At 37.8% G+C, this 17,457-nt stretch overlaps 1 protein-coding gene across 4 annotated transcripts in view; it reads right to left on the minus strand.

Annotated features, from left to right (window-relative positions):
- The window catches only part of ATG5 (autophagy related 5), a 61,684-nt gene that overhangs the window by 36,184 nt on the left and 8,043 nt on the right, over positions 1–17,457 (minus strand). For all 4 annotated transcript variants that reach the window (XR_003572512.1, XR_003572509.1, XM_027895225.1 and 1 more), the window contains exons 4-5: positions 13,020–13,098; positions 7,095–7,257 (exon numbers count right to left, since the gene is read on the minus strand). Coding sequence is in view for 2 of the 4 variants with exons in the window: in XM_027895225.1 (XP_027751026.1) it covers positions 7,095–7,257; positions 13,020–13,098 (242 nt within the window). In the remaining 2 variants the exon portion in view is untranslated. The remainder of the gene's footprint in view (positions 1–7,094; positions 7,258–13,019; positions 13,099–17,457) is intronic.

Here is a 17,457-nt window from a genome sequence, read left to right on the forward strand (position 1 = left end):
ACTGACTCATGCTCTAACAAGCATTGCTTTTAACTGCTACAGGTAAAAAAGAATCTTCTCAAAATTCAGTATAAATTCTACTTCCACAGTTTCCAAGAAGACTAAGACTCTGCACGCACACATAATTGTACTCGCTGGTATTTGTAACAAATATAAAAAGTAAATTTTGTGTGGTATGCCTCAAGCGTTGAAGAAGCTTTGTTGATGAAAGATAAATATTTTAAATATTTTAAGGAAATTGCCATGCTATTCAGAAACATTATTTACAGCTGATTGCTATAATTTTTTAGCTATTTAAAGACCTATCTCTAAATTACTTAGTCCACCTGAACTCACCATTCTTCTTCTTGTACAATAAAAACACAAGTAATTAGAACTACCAAGGACTTCACGAAGACTCAGATCCATATTTGACTCTTGCTGACTACTACAGTTCAGTGACAACCCTTATAAGAAGACAATTTGAAATACTGATATAGCATCATTAAGGTATTTTTATTTTCCATTTTACATATTGGGATAGTTAAAACATTCTTGCTATTAAACACTTAGGTTACTTGGGTATTTTGAAAGATCATGGTATGTAATACAAATCCACCACTGAAGAGGAAATGCAAGTTTACTAAACTTTTCAGACAATCTTCATGAATAAGTAACATAAGATATGGAGAGACAGGACCTTAGAACTGTTTTGACTTTATGTGGCAGAAGATACAGAAATATGTAAAAGTATTCTTCACATTGCAGACAGTAAAGTAACAAAATTCAACATGAAAGTACATATCTGAGGTAGTCATAATCTTGCCTTGTAATTATGTAACAGTCATTATCTGAAATATCTGCACCACACGATGTGCCCCTTAATCTCACATACCATCCAACTTCATGTTCAGCTGGCAGGAAAGCAGCAGCAATTGTAAAATTTGAATGCAAAAAACAAATAGGCTTTCTTTGACCCGTCCATGTTAAATCAGACACGGATTCCCTGCAAAAGTAAACTTCATGTTAACTAGCTCAAGTACTAGTAATAGTATGGGTTTCAAGGTTGGCTACCTAGGTCTGTCACTCCCTTTTTAGTACTATTGTCATGTAAATAAATCAAGTCAATTCAACTCTGTTTGCCTATATGCACTATAACTTCCAACAGCAGTGCCTACAATCATACAACAATTAGGACAAACTTCTTTATGTCTAGTTAGCCATAAACTATAGTTTAAAAAAATATTAACTTACAAGCTGCACTATAAATTGAGTTACAGATGCAACCTGAGAAGAAAAGGGCACCTCCCTCTCCTAATACTATATGACTAGGTTTGAGATGAGTATATTTAATCCATTTATGCTGCAATTTATCCAGTAGTTTCTATAGCAGAGTAGTGTTCTGAAGATAAAGAAATAGGAGCACATTGCTTAAGTTTTGCAGGTTAAGAGGGTATTTTGAAAATTGTATGAGATAGCTGCATTTCACTCTTCAGATTATTTATCAGATCCAAAAAGGCCTTTTCTCCCTGCTTTCTTCTAACATACACAAGGGACCTATACCTTATCAACATTCTTTTCAATTATTATAGGTACTTACAAACCAGAAGTTTTACTTTAAATACACTGTTTCCTTAACACCGCCTCCCTTCATTTCTAGGTCACCAGTTTACCTGAAAAAGGTTTAGCAGGAAAAAAAAATCATGAAGATGAACTACTTCCTTTACTCAAATATGAAAATGCATACATCCTACAAAATCTAAGCTTTCTGTGTACTCAAAAAGCAGGTGATCTCAGTAAGTATTGTCACTTTAAAAAGAAAGCTCTGATGACAAACAAGTGTTATCCATTTTTGAAACAAATAACCCACAGTTATGTAGGAATAAAGCAGCAGGCCTTGTTACAGAATTCTCTGAGTAAGCCAAAGGGAAAAGGGCTCTTGACAATTTTACCCATCCTCCACAGCTCTCTGCTTCAAGTCTAGATAGCCTTAATATTTTGATTTCTTCGTCTCTAATTATGCTCTTCATATACAAGAAAACAGAGCAGCATAACACCATATGACTTGCTAAACTACTTTACTTGTCCTGTATTGTGCTTTTTCTAAAATAAAGCTTTTCTTGAAAGGAACCTTCATATTAATATATCTGTCAAATTCAGGAGTGTACTAGTAGAAAGTAACTTAGAAGCATTTCAAATTGCAAAACCAAAGCCCCTCAACAACTAAAGAATGCCAATTTTAAAAGTGAAGTTTGTTTTTTACAGATACTTAACTTTGAATTTTAGTTAGACCTTACACATCTTTCTGGAAATTACTTATTTTGAGGCTAAGGGGAGAAAGGAAAGCAGAGGGCAATAAAAAGAGACCTCCAAGTTGCCTCTCTTCAAGTGTAATGCTTTTCATGAGACACATGGACATCTAACATAAGATGGTGAAAACACTAGAAAGTATCTAGCCCTGGGTCTATCTATCTCTAAGCAACCTGCTCATGTCAGAGACTTCAGCATAAAGGAGGATTATGAATGCTGGTGTTATCTTTTGCTTTCCTCCCTTATCTGCCTTCATGCAGTTCATGTCCTCTTCTGACACCCACTGCTTCTCAATGGCCTTGCAGAGAGCAGCCCTGCTCTGCCCTCGTTTGAGAGCAGAGAAAATAAAGCTGGAGGGAATGCAGGCTGACATCAATTCCCCACCTTTGCACTGCAACAAAGGGCAGCTATGCAAGTAGGCACCAGGCCAGCACAGCAGGGTAACAAGACAAAAATCAGTTTCGGGGAGATGGCAGTTTAGACTCATGATACTGCACCCGTACCAGTGCAGCACTGGCTTAGTCATTCGTGCAGAAAGGATAACAAGCCAGTAAACACTGAAGAACTAACAGTGAAGTCTAGGTCACAATCTATTACCAGAAAAACCACCACAACTATCCAAACCCTAAACAAAACCCACTGCCATGGAAAAAAAAAAAAAAAAAAAAATCCATGTGAAGGCCTGTTCTGACATAGCTGTTCATTCTGCAGGTCCAGCCTGCCTGAACCCAGCCCCTCTTCAGAACCAAACCAGCACTGGGATGACTTTGTGCAGAGGTATCTGCATGTGTGCACATCGCACCTCCTCAGTTCCATAACATCAGCAAACCGATGCCGGGTATATATCGTAATATTTTAACTCTGGAAAAAGCAGGCACTGAGGCTAATTATAAAGTGATTTGATGCATTTTGAGAAATTTTTAACTACCAGCCCAGGAAGGCGATGATTTTTTTAAAAAACCTCTTTTAACTAATACAACCATTTTAAAAGCTCAAAAGAATTGTTTAATCTTTCATCACCGTTAACTAAACCTCCACAGGTGGAACACAGAAAGAAAGTCCCATTTTGGTAGCAATACAGGGAAGAAGAAAAAAGACGGTCTTGTGATTTAAAAACTAATGGCTTGTTCATTCATTCTCCTGATAAACTTCCAAGATTTTCTAAGCATATATTGCTTAAATTAATTTGAAAATGATCAGCTGGGATTTGTTCAGCTACCAAAGCATGCTTATCATAAGGAAAGGCCCAGCATTGCTTCCACCAGTTCTCTCTGACGAGGAGAAACACCTATCAAACCTGAGTGAGCCACTTGTACACAGCACGAGAGATGCTGATATTGTAAGACACCTCCTTTTTCACAGTTCAAAGATTTCTAAACAGGAATGTGACAATCCAGAAGAAACACAACTTCTGCCTCTCAAAAACCCAAGAATAGTTTAGATAAAACTGAGAACTAAAATCAAGACAGCACAGGACTGATTCTGCCAGTAAGACAAGAAAGAGATCTCATGCATCACAAGATAAAATACTCTACATTCTGAATCCCTGCAGGATTTTTCTCCTTTAGAAAGAGCAATTCAATATGGCCACTTAACTTTTGGTAAGCCCTACAGCATGAATGAGCATTACATTCTTTTTCCATAATATTTTCAGTAATGACTCCATTATATTTTATAATATATAAAAGAAGACTTGAAATTGTTATGAATTTTTACTATTTCCCCCACTCACGTATCAGAAATACCAAGTCTAGTCTTCACTGGTTATAAAAGATGCCTGTGAAAATTTCAGGCTATGGTTGCTTATGTCGCTCCACAACTGATAAAAAGCAGATGTGTCCAACCTAAATCCCCTCATTTATCAGTGCCATTATATACTGAAGTTATAGATACTAATTCTTTGAACCATGCAAAATAATACAGTTCTCCCCCTAAAAACAGTGGAGATTTCAGTTGTTTGATCCTGAGTCATCAGTAGGCCCACAGAGTCTTACTGTTTCAAAGCTGAGAGCCTTTATTTTTCCACACAAAAGGCAAGAAGAAAAGAAAACACTCATTTGAAAATCCTCTTTATCCATGATAAAAATGGCCATAACTCTACTGAAGAAAAAACAGTAGAAACATTTTCCATGAATTCTGACCAAAGAATTTTAACAATTCTTACACAGGAACAAAGGTCAGTATAGCTACACAGTCTGCTTTTATCACTTCCCTACCACAGTCAGACATCCATGACATGGTCAAAGCGTACCTATCCCAAAGAAGTGTTGTAGCTAAGAAATATCGGGTTTATGGACAAAAATAGGCTAACTGAGGTCTGAAGAACAAGAAAAACCACAGCACAAGATAGAAGAGTATGTTTACTTTCCTGATTTGGTAGCAGATAAACAGAAAACCAGAAATGGTGGGAGGAGGGATGTAAAGGTTGTTATGAATAACTACCAGCTGTTACCAGCATAAGATTTTCCCACAAATTCACTATTACAGCTCTTCCCTTAAAAGCCATCTAGAGGCAACTGTTAAGTTTCACATGCTACCTGTTGAAGTACTTGCTTCTCAGCAGAAACATTTATACCAAATTACACATTGATAGTTACATTTCTCCAAATAAGTTGGATATTTTTTCCCAAAAATATAAGTTTAACACATATTCTGTAAGTATTGCTATCACCCATTAAACAAATAACACTTCCTATATTTAGGAGCTGAAGAAAATTGTTTCAAGTTTCACAGAAAAAACAGCCTGCAGATGTATCTTTACTTACACAGCAGTTATCACAAATGCTACTTTCTTTTCTTTTTTGTGGTCATTCATTCTGTTTCACAAAGGAGTTTAAAATTGTTACATCTCAAACAAAAGCCTATAAAAACATATTGAAAGATACAACATACTTAAAAAGAGTTTTCTTGGTTTCACAAGCTTTTCTTGTTTCTCTTTTATGAAGAGTTGAGAAATTAAAATTAGCATTTGAAAGTATTCAAAACATTGCCTAAACTTCTCATTTAGGTGTCAGATTCCACAGGTGCAATTTCTTATTACGTACAGTGAAACCTTCTTGAAATTAACCTTGCTAGGCAACCTCTGTTCTTAACGTGATAGAGCAAAACAGAAAAATTCTCGTTTCCCTACAACTGAAGATATTCTTAGACAAATAATCAACTAAAAACACAAAGCCTAAAATGAGTATGGAAAAAAACATGCTGTGTATCTGTCCTTTTACCTTACATATTGAGAATATCAAGGTTCTGTAACTTCTGATTAAGAAAAGAATCTTAACTCATACTGTTTCATCACGTAGTCAACTCTTCAGTCATTATTATACTCATATTGTAACTCATTACAGTCACAGTGTAACTCATGTTGGAGGTATTTTAGTTTTAATTTTAAAAAGTATTAATAAAAAGAGCACATAAAATGCACTGCCTGGAACAGCCGAGTACTGGGACAAAGTGACAGAATTTCTTCTTGCGATAAAGCTAATAATTTTTAAAATAGCAAACAAAATTATGCTGGCACAGCAATTTGCACCTTGAACTAAACTGCTTGCAAGACAAATACGATTACAACAAGATACTTCTTTTCTACAGCATTATTAAAGTCGCATTTTAAATTGACTTGAAATGATATGACTTTTAGGGAAATATCTATTTTTATACTGATTCTGGATTTCACTGGACCAGAACTCTTATTTACTGCTAATTCACAAAAGTGAACATATTATCAGTCAGTTGCTGACTAGTATTTATACAATACAGAATCTCTCAAGAAGTACTTGGAATTGAACCAGATAAAGTGTAATTTCTTACTTGCTAAGTTTTGCAGGTATCTATGGCCTCCCTCAAGATCTTAACACTCAAATGGCAAATTAAGATAATCCTGCAACTTCTAACTCCCACCCAATTAAACAAAAAAATAGAAACCAAAGTTTCTAATAAGCACTCATCTCCAAAATTATCACAGAACTACCTTTAATATGAAAGGCAATGCCTAAATACACACATTAAACTCAAACTACCTTAGAATTTCCTTGTCTAAAGCAAATGCATGGTTCAAGTCTTGCATTCAAAGGTTCTCCTGTTTCATTTAATCTTTCTTAGACACATATGGGAATATGTTAATTCTAAGCATTTAGTATTTTGTATCACAACACAGAATAAACAGTTTCACGTTTATAGTAAAATGCTCCCATTAAATAAATCTACTAGTGATAACAAATGACAGCTTCAGCAGATGAGAAAAACGCAGTGAAAATGGCATGAGCACCCATTCTACAGAGCACTTTCTGAAATACTTACAAAAGCTTTTCAATTTAAAAGACTCGAAAAATCACGATAAGTGAAGACAAAAAAAAAGAAGTTTTATTTTGCACTGCAATACAGATTCATGCCATCTGTGCAAAATAAGAACACTATTTTATAAAATCCTCTAGGAGACAATCTCTTTTCTTTATGGTCCAAGATCGCTAATACACCAGCTGTCTCCCAAATGATCAGTCGCACAAAAGTATGTTAAACAGTATTTATCTATTTCGACTTTTTCCTAATTCTGGTTCATTAAAACAGAGTCACAACCCAATCTAGTTTGTTGAATAACTCAAGCCACATTTGAATTATCCCCAAAATGATGACCTTAGTTAAAAAAAACCCAAAAAAAACCTCACCAAAACCATCAATGCTTCCCATGACATTAGACAAAAATTCTGCAGAACGACATTTTATATCCCTTAGCACAACTCAAATTTGAAAAAATTATTTATTAGTTTGCTAGACCTAAATATAATTAATACTTGATGTGTTGTATTTACCATTCTGTAACCCCATCCACAGTTGCTTATGATCCTTTTTTTGCATCTCATTGATGACTTGACTTTTGTGCTTTAAAGCATCTGCTTCTTTTATACAAGCCATAAAATGAGCTTCAATCACATCCTTAGAATGGCAGTGCAGAAGATCCTTTTCTGGAAAATTCTACAAAGAGAAATGATAGATCAAGAGAAATAACTGCATCACATACCTTGAATGATGAAAATAAATGATAATTTAAAACAGGCATATATTTATCCAAAAGAAGCATACTGGAATCTTCTATTTTATGGAAGAACGTAACAACCATTCACTCTGCTGAAAAGAAACAGTTTGCAGTGAAAATGTTTCAGGAAAAACAAAGCTGAACAATTTTCTGTAAAACCAGAATTTTAATGTGTTTTCAAGCAGATGTTCAACTCTCAGGCAATAAACAGGAGAAAACAGGGGGAAGTAAATGACAAGCATCTAATTCATACTGACTCTCAATGGTAGCTTATCATCCATTTCTATGCAGACCCTTGAAAAATGTTTCCTCTAAGTAGTATCATCCACATATATGAACTACAGCATATCTGCCACTTACTAACACTTTTCCTTAGAGATACTGGAAATACTTGTCAACTCCAACTTTACCTAATCCATGTGACTATTGCTAGCCCTTGTGACTTGATTCTATATCCATTTTATTTAGTGAGGGCTGGTACACTGCATTCAGCTACCATTCCTCAGGTAACTTTTATCCCCTCAGTAAATGACAACTACCTCTCCTAATTAATTTATTAAGGAATTATAGTAGTAAATCTTGTTCAGGTACTAAAAATATTTCTTTGGAAATTAACTGTTCAGAAGTCCTGCACTGTAGAGTTATACAGTTGCGGTCGTTTTTCCTCTAATTTTTCTTTTATCATCCCTTACTATCACTTCACATGTTATAATAACATAAATACTCAATACCACAACTCCATTACCTTTAGTTTTTAGAAGTTTTAAAACCCAGTCTATTTAATGCCTGCTTTATTCATCTTATTTTCACAGTTGCTTATGACCATCCTGAACTGAGCAAACCTCAGAGCCAAACCAGAGTGGTGGCATCATTAGTACTCCCCTTCATAACAAAGGCTTGCCACATTTTTTTATTTTATTCTCATGCTATTCCACCAGAGGCCCTTTCCTCTTAACCCATTACAAACTGGCACTTTAAAAAGCTTTTGTGAGGGACTGTCAAAACCATTTTGGAAATATAAGTACATATAATTGGATATTTTTTCAAAAGCCTTTACAACACAGTTAACACATCACAGTAGGAGCAATATAACACTTCAAAACCCCCCATACCTTCACTCCTCCACATAAACCCAGGAAAAAATACTGAAAACTGCTTTTAAATAGAGGAACCCAAAATATCAAAAATCCACTACCACTAGGCAATGTGAAAGGGAGCTGGGGATTGCCTTACCTGAAGGAAATTCCGAGGATAACAGATTATTAGGTTATTGAAAGAGTTGGAAATTAAATAATTGAATTTTACATTGGGATTTCTCCTTATGAACCCAGACTCTGGAAACTGCGGATCAAAAAGGATATTTTCCAAAAACAGGGCCATAAAGCAAAGAGAAGACAGTCTCTTTTCCGCTAAAGTTTACATGGTTTGGTGTTGAATTAGCAAAGGGAGTGCTGTTTTTACTTAGGCCTCATGTATGTTAAGCTGACTAGAAATCTAAGGACAGAGGTAAATTTAGTTTCTCATATGATACGAGAATGGCCAAGTATAAAGATATTAAAGGGGACAGAACAATAAGGAAAGTTCTTCTGGGGCAGACCTCATTCCCATTTTACCCTATAAAGCTGAATGTCTCAGCATAATTGGGCCCAAGATTACTAGAAAAAATTACTGGGATTGTTATTTGCCAATTGACATCTGCCCAGGCCTGTAAAATACTTTCAGAAGTTCAATTTACTTGCTCAAATAAAAAAATGTAATGTCTGGTAACCAATCCAGAAGAAAAGAACAGAGAGAAACAGCATACTTAAAAGATCAAAAAAGTTCTTTACATGGAAGACTTCAAAATGAGACACTGGCATCTTTCAAAAAAATGGAAGAACCTAATATACCTAATGCCAAGTAATATAGAAACCTAGAAAATTACTTTCATAGTTAAAAGCTGATGATTTAGCTAAGTTTATGAAAACAACAGTTTTGTTACAAGGACTGTTTTGCTATGCAGATGTCAAAATATTGAACTGCAGGGTTTTTTTCTGGACACTTCTCTCTTTCTACAGGTAGACATCTTCCTGGTGACTTTCTTCCAACGAATTTCAAATTGCAGGAAATATCACTCCCTGGGGGTGGGTTCCAGAAATCATACACAGTGTAGTCTGCAGAATAACAAGGATATATTTAAAACTGGTCAAAGCTAGCTAAGCTAGTGTAAAGAATCTAGCCACAGGAGTAGAACTAAGTGTGGCATGATCAATTTTCCCAGTTTCTAAGGAGTAACACTGTGAAAGGCTCGAAAACACTCCTAGAAAGAATCTCAGTGCTGTCAACTCTTTTCTTTACTAGGAAAGCAGTGACACATTTCTATGCAGTACTGTAAGTAGAAGCTGAAAAACCTAAATATGAAAGTGGTAATTTAAAAAAAAACCCAAACCTGTTGCATCTACAAGAAGCATATGAAACAGCTTCATCTACGTGAGACTATCAACAGAAGATACAGCATCCCTACTGATTTATAAATCAGGGCACAGAACAATAAGTTTTATACTTACATACAGATCATGTGTGCTTGTGTTTTTATTTTTTTCTAAATTCTACTTGCCTTCTTTCAACTTGAGGAAATAGTGATCAATTGCAAACAACTTCATTCAGTTCTCTGAAGAAAAGGTCAATTGTAAACAAGCTGATAGCCACCCCTGGCTCTACAACTAGGAGATTTGCAAAAAGTTTTAAGATATGTCATAAGCAGCTTTAATTCAAGTACTCTTACTGGTGATGTCTTACTCCTTCCATGTTCTGTATCTTTGAAAGAAAAGTTACCAAGGGTTGACTTCAATTTTCTTTAAAAGCTTGAAGAGTACAGGTTTTTTATTTTCACATACCAGCAGACACTTGCACTATGAACTGGTCATAAAGAAATAGGTATCACTTGTACAGACAGGAGGACTAAATGACCTCTCACATAAACCAGTTCAAAAACGCCACAGGCAATTTCAACAGTCTGGTTTCATAACCCCATTCCACCCATATTTATTTATCAGTTCTAGTTAACAAAACATCTGTTTATACTGTGACAGTTTAGTTGCATTAGACTACAGTTACAGAAAATAGGGCATTAAAAACCACAAGGAATGTATCCAGTGGCAGGGGGAGCATCTATGTATCTGTGTTCAGTTACCATCTGTGGTAACTAAACTGTCTTTTCTTTCAAAATTTATACATTTATGCTTCAACCTTCTGCAATATCTCCTAGCAGTTCCACAATTTATCCATATGCTACATGGAAAAGTACTTCCTCTTCACTCCGCCTGACCCAATTTTCACCTAAAAAACCCAAGACAATGGCTGTTATATAAGGACAGATGCAGTCTCTCCTCCCCTACATCAGGTCATGGGTGGAGAGACAGGCACCAGCAGATAAGAGCTTCAGCAGAGGGAGAACATCAGCCTTTCCCCTGGCACACCCAGCTTCCTCTTCTCCAGTAGTACTGCTATTTCAAGAACAGTTTACCACTTATCTACTGCCAAAATCTGGAGAGTTGGTTGCCACACTGAGAACATGGATAGTGCTCAGCATGCTGCAGAGTAACTAAAGCCACATCTGGGTAAAAAAAGCAACTTCCCAGTCTATAGACTCTCCTGATTCTCAGACCTTAGTATGCTGTTCAAGCTCATCCTTCTGCAACTATTTAACGCAACTCTTTTTCAACTTTACAAGATATAAATGCATGTTATTTTATTGCATACTTGAAGAACAAAATAATAAACCATTTCTTCAGTGCCAAGACTAAGTGTGTTTATTATTTGGTCTGCATACATAACACAGGAGGACAATTACAAGCATCTGTCAATTTCCAAACTTCTGCTGAAGAGAAATAAACCCTTTTCATGTTTTGAACTTTAAACAAAGAAACCTGATAGAGTTGGGGGTTTTTTTAAGATGAAAAATACTCTTTACAGATGTATGAGTTATCTTATTGACTGCATGCTTTGGTAGAAGAAAGGAGACAACCATGACAACAGAAGTTAAACCTCAGAAAAATTTAACACTGTGCAATTAAGCCAAATAAAAATTATGACTCTTTGAAGAACAACTACACAGAAATTAAAAGAATAATCTAGGCAGAAATCCCACAGCTAAACTATTCAGCTGTTAGAAACTGTAACACATGTAAACCTTGTCAATATTTTGATGTGCTTTGATATATTTCAGTTACGTTTTGACTTTAGGGATTAAGAGGGGGTTATTTAAATAAACTTTCAGATTACATCAAAATGGGAAGAGAGATTATGCAGGTGCTAACTCCAAGGTATTATATTACTAAAATACATCAGCTTTTAAAATAATACTGCCTTAGTAGTAAATTATTTCTGCTGATCTTTAATGTACATCTTTGAGAAAAACTTAAAGTAGCTGATCTTTTGGCAAGCAGCAACGTAAGGACATTAAAATCAGTTTACATTACTGCATGAAATTGAAAGCTGTGGTGCTGCAACTCAATTCTCTAAATGCCTCTACTTTGCAATGGCAACATCCACACACCGCCACTGTTAATACCCCAGAGCTCTCAGAATGTAACAATTAAATCATGATTTATGAAACTAGATGCCCTACATTTTCTTCAGAACGCTCTGGAAGTTTCTTCATCCCAGGTCTCTGACATTTATCAGACAGAAGTGTAGCAATTATAATTGCTTCAAAAACATCCTTAACTTCAGATTCATTTAGTCAAGTCAGTTCAAAAGTTTCAACATGTAGAAATACATACAATAAGAATGTACGATTTCACTTCCAAAAATAATCAGACTACGGCTAAAAAACCCTTTTCTAACACGCCTTGAATAACTGTTTGAATGAAAATGTCCAGCACAACTACTTCCCAGTACATTTTTCATTTCATTCAAATCTCTCACACACTGAAGTCAAGCCTATTAACCTGGCACTTTCCTTCCCTAGCACTTTCCTTCAGATCAGTTCTCCTACCGTATTGTTTCTTTTACTATGGAGAAATTAACATTTCAAAATTAAATATCCATGATTTTTAGTTGTGCTTTTGACTTCAAAACATACCTGGGATTACTGTCTCAATGCATTTCAGGGTATGCAAGAATCCTGCACCAAAAAGATCACCCTGCTCAAGTACCTTTCTGAACAAAGATCAGTAGTGCTATTAAGTCATATCCAATGGTTTTACAATGTGCAATCAAAATACTGCGTCTCCTGTGACTAAGCTGCCACAAGAACAAAGTCATTTCACTCCGTTCTCTAAAAGGGACCAACATGCAATACAGCAGTATTCCCTGACTTTAAGGATTTCTACACTATCTCAAATCCATGCTCATATATGCCCAAAAGGACGACCACTTCTCAATCTTCCCAATCTTCAGTCAACTCCAGATGACAGAACTAAAAATATTATAGAAAGTTCTCTTTTATCTACTTAATTGCACTGACGGTGTCTCATAATGTATCGTGAAAAACAATTATGGACTTTCAAATAACAGAATAATTTTCTAAGGAAAGTCATGGGAAAGCACACATGATCCCATGGAAAACAACTGCCGATTTACAGAAAGCTTTATACACTTCCTGAAGAATGAAGATTCACTTATTTTATAAAATAATTATGAAACCTTTTCCTAGCTTCCAAACTTCATGCAATCTTATGCTCACTTGTTCTTAACTAAGGGGGTATTTCAGTTTTACCTTGAAATGCACTGTGATGCTCCAAGGAAGGGCTGTATTTGATGCATGGAGGTCAAACAGCAAACCAATTGGGTAATGCCTAAAAATGACAAGATATTAGTTTAATATAGAAGCTGTGAATTTAATTCTACATATAACAGTTAACATACTTGCATTTACACAAAAAAATAAAAAAATTAGCTGTTTGAATCCCGCACTTAGCATTATTTATCACTTATTTAGAAAAATTATACATGCAAGTATAAGTGACTAACAGTTTTTGGCAGAATCGAGCCTGGAATTTACATGTTCAATATCTTAACCAGTAGTCTCCAAGCTGTGCCCACAAAACACTGGTACTTTTGCAACAGCATTATGTGGTCTACAGCTGCTCTATGGAACCCTTCAAAACAGAACCTGTAGTTAAAAAGTGTAACAGTGGCAGGAACAGTTGGTCTGACAGAAAAGCCTACATGCTTTCAGATATTTCAATACCCTGGGTTTATACCACACTGTCCCTTAACATCCTCTCCCCCTCTCACATGCCTGATGTCATTGTAGAGAATAAATCGCAAAGTGAAAAAAGCTCTTCCTTCAGTTTTCTCGCATGCAGACAAGGGCAAGATTTCCGATAATTTTTTTTCTTTTTCGCTTTTAGCATATCAAGTTCCATTATCTTTCAAAAATCATAACTAAAAGAGCCTTACTTAGCTTTTCATCCCACAAAGAGATAAGCACACACTTAAAGAGTAAACTCAGTAGGTTCACTGAATTGAATGGGACTGGTCACAGGCTGCAGAGCCAAGCGCAAACAAAAGTTTTAAACTCTGGAGAGTAATAACCGAGAGTATTGCTCTAAAAGCACCTGTGCCAAGCCAGTTTCCTGACCTGTTAAACTCTTACACAGCAGTGCTTTAGCACCCTCTGCGGGTGAGCCACCCCAAAGCTAAGACGAATTCACCACAACAGCAAAATAAAAACCAAAAAATTACTACAATTCCTGAACTTACACAAGAGCAAAGAATAAAGAGAATGCATATCCAGATTTCTCTTGGTTCATTGCTGATGCTCAAGTTCTTACCACAAAGACGTTTTACTACTAACTGCCAATCATGTCCCTTAATGGGGATTCAGTAAGAGTTCCATGAAAGGGTGTTTTTTCAGACAAGTTAACTAACAAAAATCAGATCTCTTTTCATAATAAGATGAACACAAACTTTCACAAACAAGAATAATGACTTCTACTTACTTTCAATCTATACAATAGAACATATAACTACAAAAACAAAACAAAACCCCACACTCACACAAAAATCCCTGCATCAGGTCTTGGCCTACCTCTGTATTTTCTACCCAGTATAGATTACGTAATGAAGTTCATGTAATCAAGATGTTTTCAGTAAAATCCCTGTGCTTTGCACAGTTGATAGATGCCTGATCAAATAGGGCTTTGACCTTTTGTCTTCCACTGAATCAGTGGAAGGGTCAGTCATGCACTCAGTTGGTACAAGAGAGACACCTATGGATCCAGGGTTAGAACACAATCCACAGAAAGGGGACAGAAACTCCACTGAAGGGGCATGTCCAAGTGCTCAAATAGGATGGAAACAAGCTATAGGGTGTCAACCTCTAGCATCTGCTGAAGAAACCATTCCAGCACATCCAGACTGGCATCTGGCTCAGACACGGCTCCTGAGAAAGGATGCAGCTCTCCAGGTCTCGAGCTGTCACAAGAGGTTGGGACCTTTTCTGAAGGCTGAGGCAAGCAGAGGAAATGTCCTTGCCTAGAGGAGGTGCTTGTTAGTGAAGGAGCTATGTTACCAAATCACAGAGCTGCAGGAGGTCAGTGGGCTGCACACCATCAGGAAAAACAAAGAGATGGATGGCATCTTCACTGAGACCTCGCAGAGATGAGAACCTGGTGAGGAGGAGAGATGGCAGTCATTGGAGTGGCCAACGGAGACTCAAAAAAGATGGGGAATACCAGAATCTTGTGACCTCTGGTATTGAGGAATACATTCGGTTCAGCTAGCTCAGTGCACTGCTGCAGTGCCAGCTGTAGGTTGAGCTCTGGGTGCAGGGAGCCCAAAGCAAAAGGCTGGGAACTGGCACCAACCCTCGGCATGACAAAGAGCATGGGGACCTGTGGCTGCAGCCAGGGGACCAGACACTTGGAGACACAGCAGGAGTCAATGACCCAGCAGGAAAACCCCAGACTACCATACACATAGACCGTGAGGGTATAAAAGCCCAGGATTTCCTTTGTTTGAGGTCCCTCTTCAGAGGCACCCAGCTCAAGCTGTTATTCTGTTGTTGGCACCATATAATCTCAGACTGCTTTGGGAAATCACGGGTCAAGCCAGTAAGGAAACCTTGTCTGACTGTGTGCATGTGGGGGTTGTCACACAGGACACTCATCAGGTCCCTGGAGCTGCCAGCTGCAAAGGGGCCTCAGTCCCAGCTCAGGTGGTGTGAGTATGTGACTGCCACACCATTCTGGATGGTCAGACAGTAAAGTTTCCTTAACCTCTGGCAAGAGGGTAGGCTCCTTCTCCACCTGCTATCAGTGCCTCAGTGATAGACAAGTAGCTGGAAATTCTGAGGAAGCATCAGAGCACATCCACAGCAAGAGGAAGCAGTGATAGTACTAGGAGACTATCCTACACAGGAGAGAGCTCTCCCCCATCTGCCAACCTCACTTGTTAACCTGCAGAGGTATACTGCTTGTTAGGAAGTTGCAGACTAGCACAGTTTGTCCTGTGCTTGGATTATTAGTCCTTGCAGTTCACCCACATGGGCACAAATCTTAAGTGCTGCAAGGGAACTTCTGAGTGTATCAAAGTGACCATACAGCTCTAGGGGCTGGGTGGCATCTCCACAATTCTGCCATGAAAGGACACCGGTTCAGTGAGATGTGAGTAACTGGACTTGGCTTTTACATACACAGGACATTCTTTGGGGATAAAGGACTGCTGAAGAGAGACTGAATCCACCTCAGCGGGACAAAAGTTTCTTTGCCTTCAGGTTGGCCAGCCTGGTGAGGAGAGCTTAAGATCATAAAAAACAGGAGTGTGAATAAAAACCCACAGATAAACAGAAATTAATGGACATGGGTTGAAAGCAAGTAACGAAAGGTGACAGCTACAAGGGAGACGTCAAAGTGATAAAAGAAGGTAGAAGAGAGCCTACCACAATTGTGTCTACGTAAGTGCACACAGCTTGGGAAACAAGCAGGAGAAACTGGAGTTCCACATGCAGCAACGCAGCTGTGACAGAGCTGGTCTGCCTGAGATACGGTGAGACAGCTTGCACAACTGGAATACTGTTGTGAAAGGACAGATGTAAACTGCTTAGTAAAGACATGCAGGGCACACGAGGACAGAGGGTTGTCTTCCATGTGAGGGAGTAGCTTAGATCTGTGAAACTTAATGGGACAGACAACAGGTTGGTTGAGTCCTTGTGGTTCAGGATCAGAGGAGGTATTAGTGAGGGCAACAGATCATGCAATCCAGGTAAGGAAATAGATAGAAGTCTTCTTCAAAAAACTCAAGATGTTCTGCATCACAGACCCTGTTTCATGTTAATCTCTGACATCTAGACAGAGGGACACAAGTAGTCAAGATTTCTTGACACAGACATCGGATGGACCAGACATGACCCACAGCTGAATCTGTTACTTATTAACAAGACAAAAGAGTTCTGGATGTGATAATCAGTGGCAGCTTTAGTGACCGTGAAATGGCAGAGTTAAAAATCCTGGAGAAATGACAATAAGCAGAATATAGGCTTTGGACTTCTTTTTGTCATTTCCTCCTCGTGCCCCCGCACAATTCAGGCTCAGCAACATCAGATGCACCACTGGACAAAAATTTCAGTCCTTCACCTGCAGCCAGAACTGAACCTATGCTGTACTTACATAAATGCAGGTATAGAAGGAACCTTCCTCCCGCTGCCAGAACTCATAAGCTTCCTGCTCTTCCATGTCTTAGGAGACTGCTTTTAATCCAATAATCACAGACCTTGCCTGCATTTCCTTCAGTGTAGTTGTAGGTTTAGGCTCCTGTAGCTGCAGGATCTCTGAGATTTGATCCATTTCCCTTTGTAGTCACTAATGCTGCACAATCTGGTAACCTCTTCCTGCAGCTCCTTACCCTGGTGACACAGACCCTCCCCCACCTCCTGTGGGCAAAGAGACCATCTTCCCCTGTCCCAACATTCTCAGTGGGAAGCCCCAGGCCCCTGTAAACTCCAGACCTGGAGAGCTTCATCCTCCTTCAGGAACTTGGCCCATGTGCTGCAGCCCATGAAGTTGAAACTATGTTTCAGACTTCCTCCAAAAATCTCGCTGGAAAATAGAAGAGCTGCAGCTGAACAGAGATACACTTTATCCCAACCAGATATGAAACTGCACCAACTGTAAGCAATATGACCTCACAGTAAAAAGTAAATAATTAGAATA

This window comes from Empidonax traillii, unplaced genomic scaffold (assembly GCF_003031625.1).
Source record: "Empidonax traillii isolate 1590-97213 ecotype Southwest subspecies unplaced genomic scaffold, ASM303162v1 scaffold16:size2589160, whole genome shotgun sequence".
Lineage (NCBI taxonomy): Eukaryota > Metazoa > Chordata > Aves > Passeriformes > Tyrannidae > Empidonax > Empidonax traillii.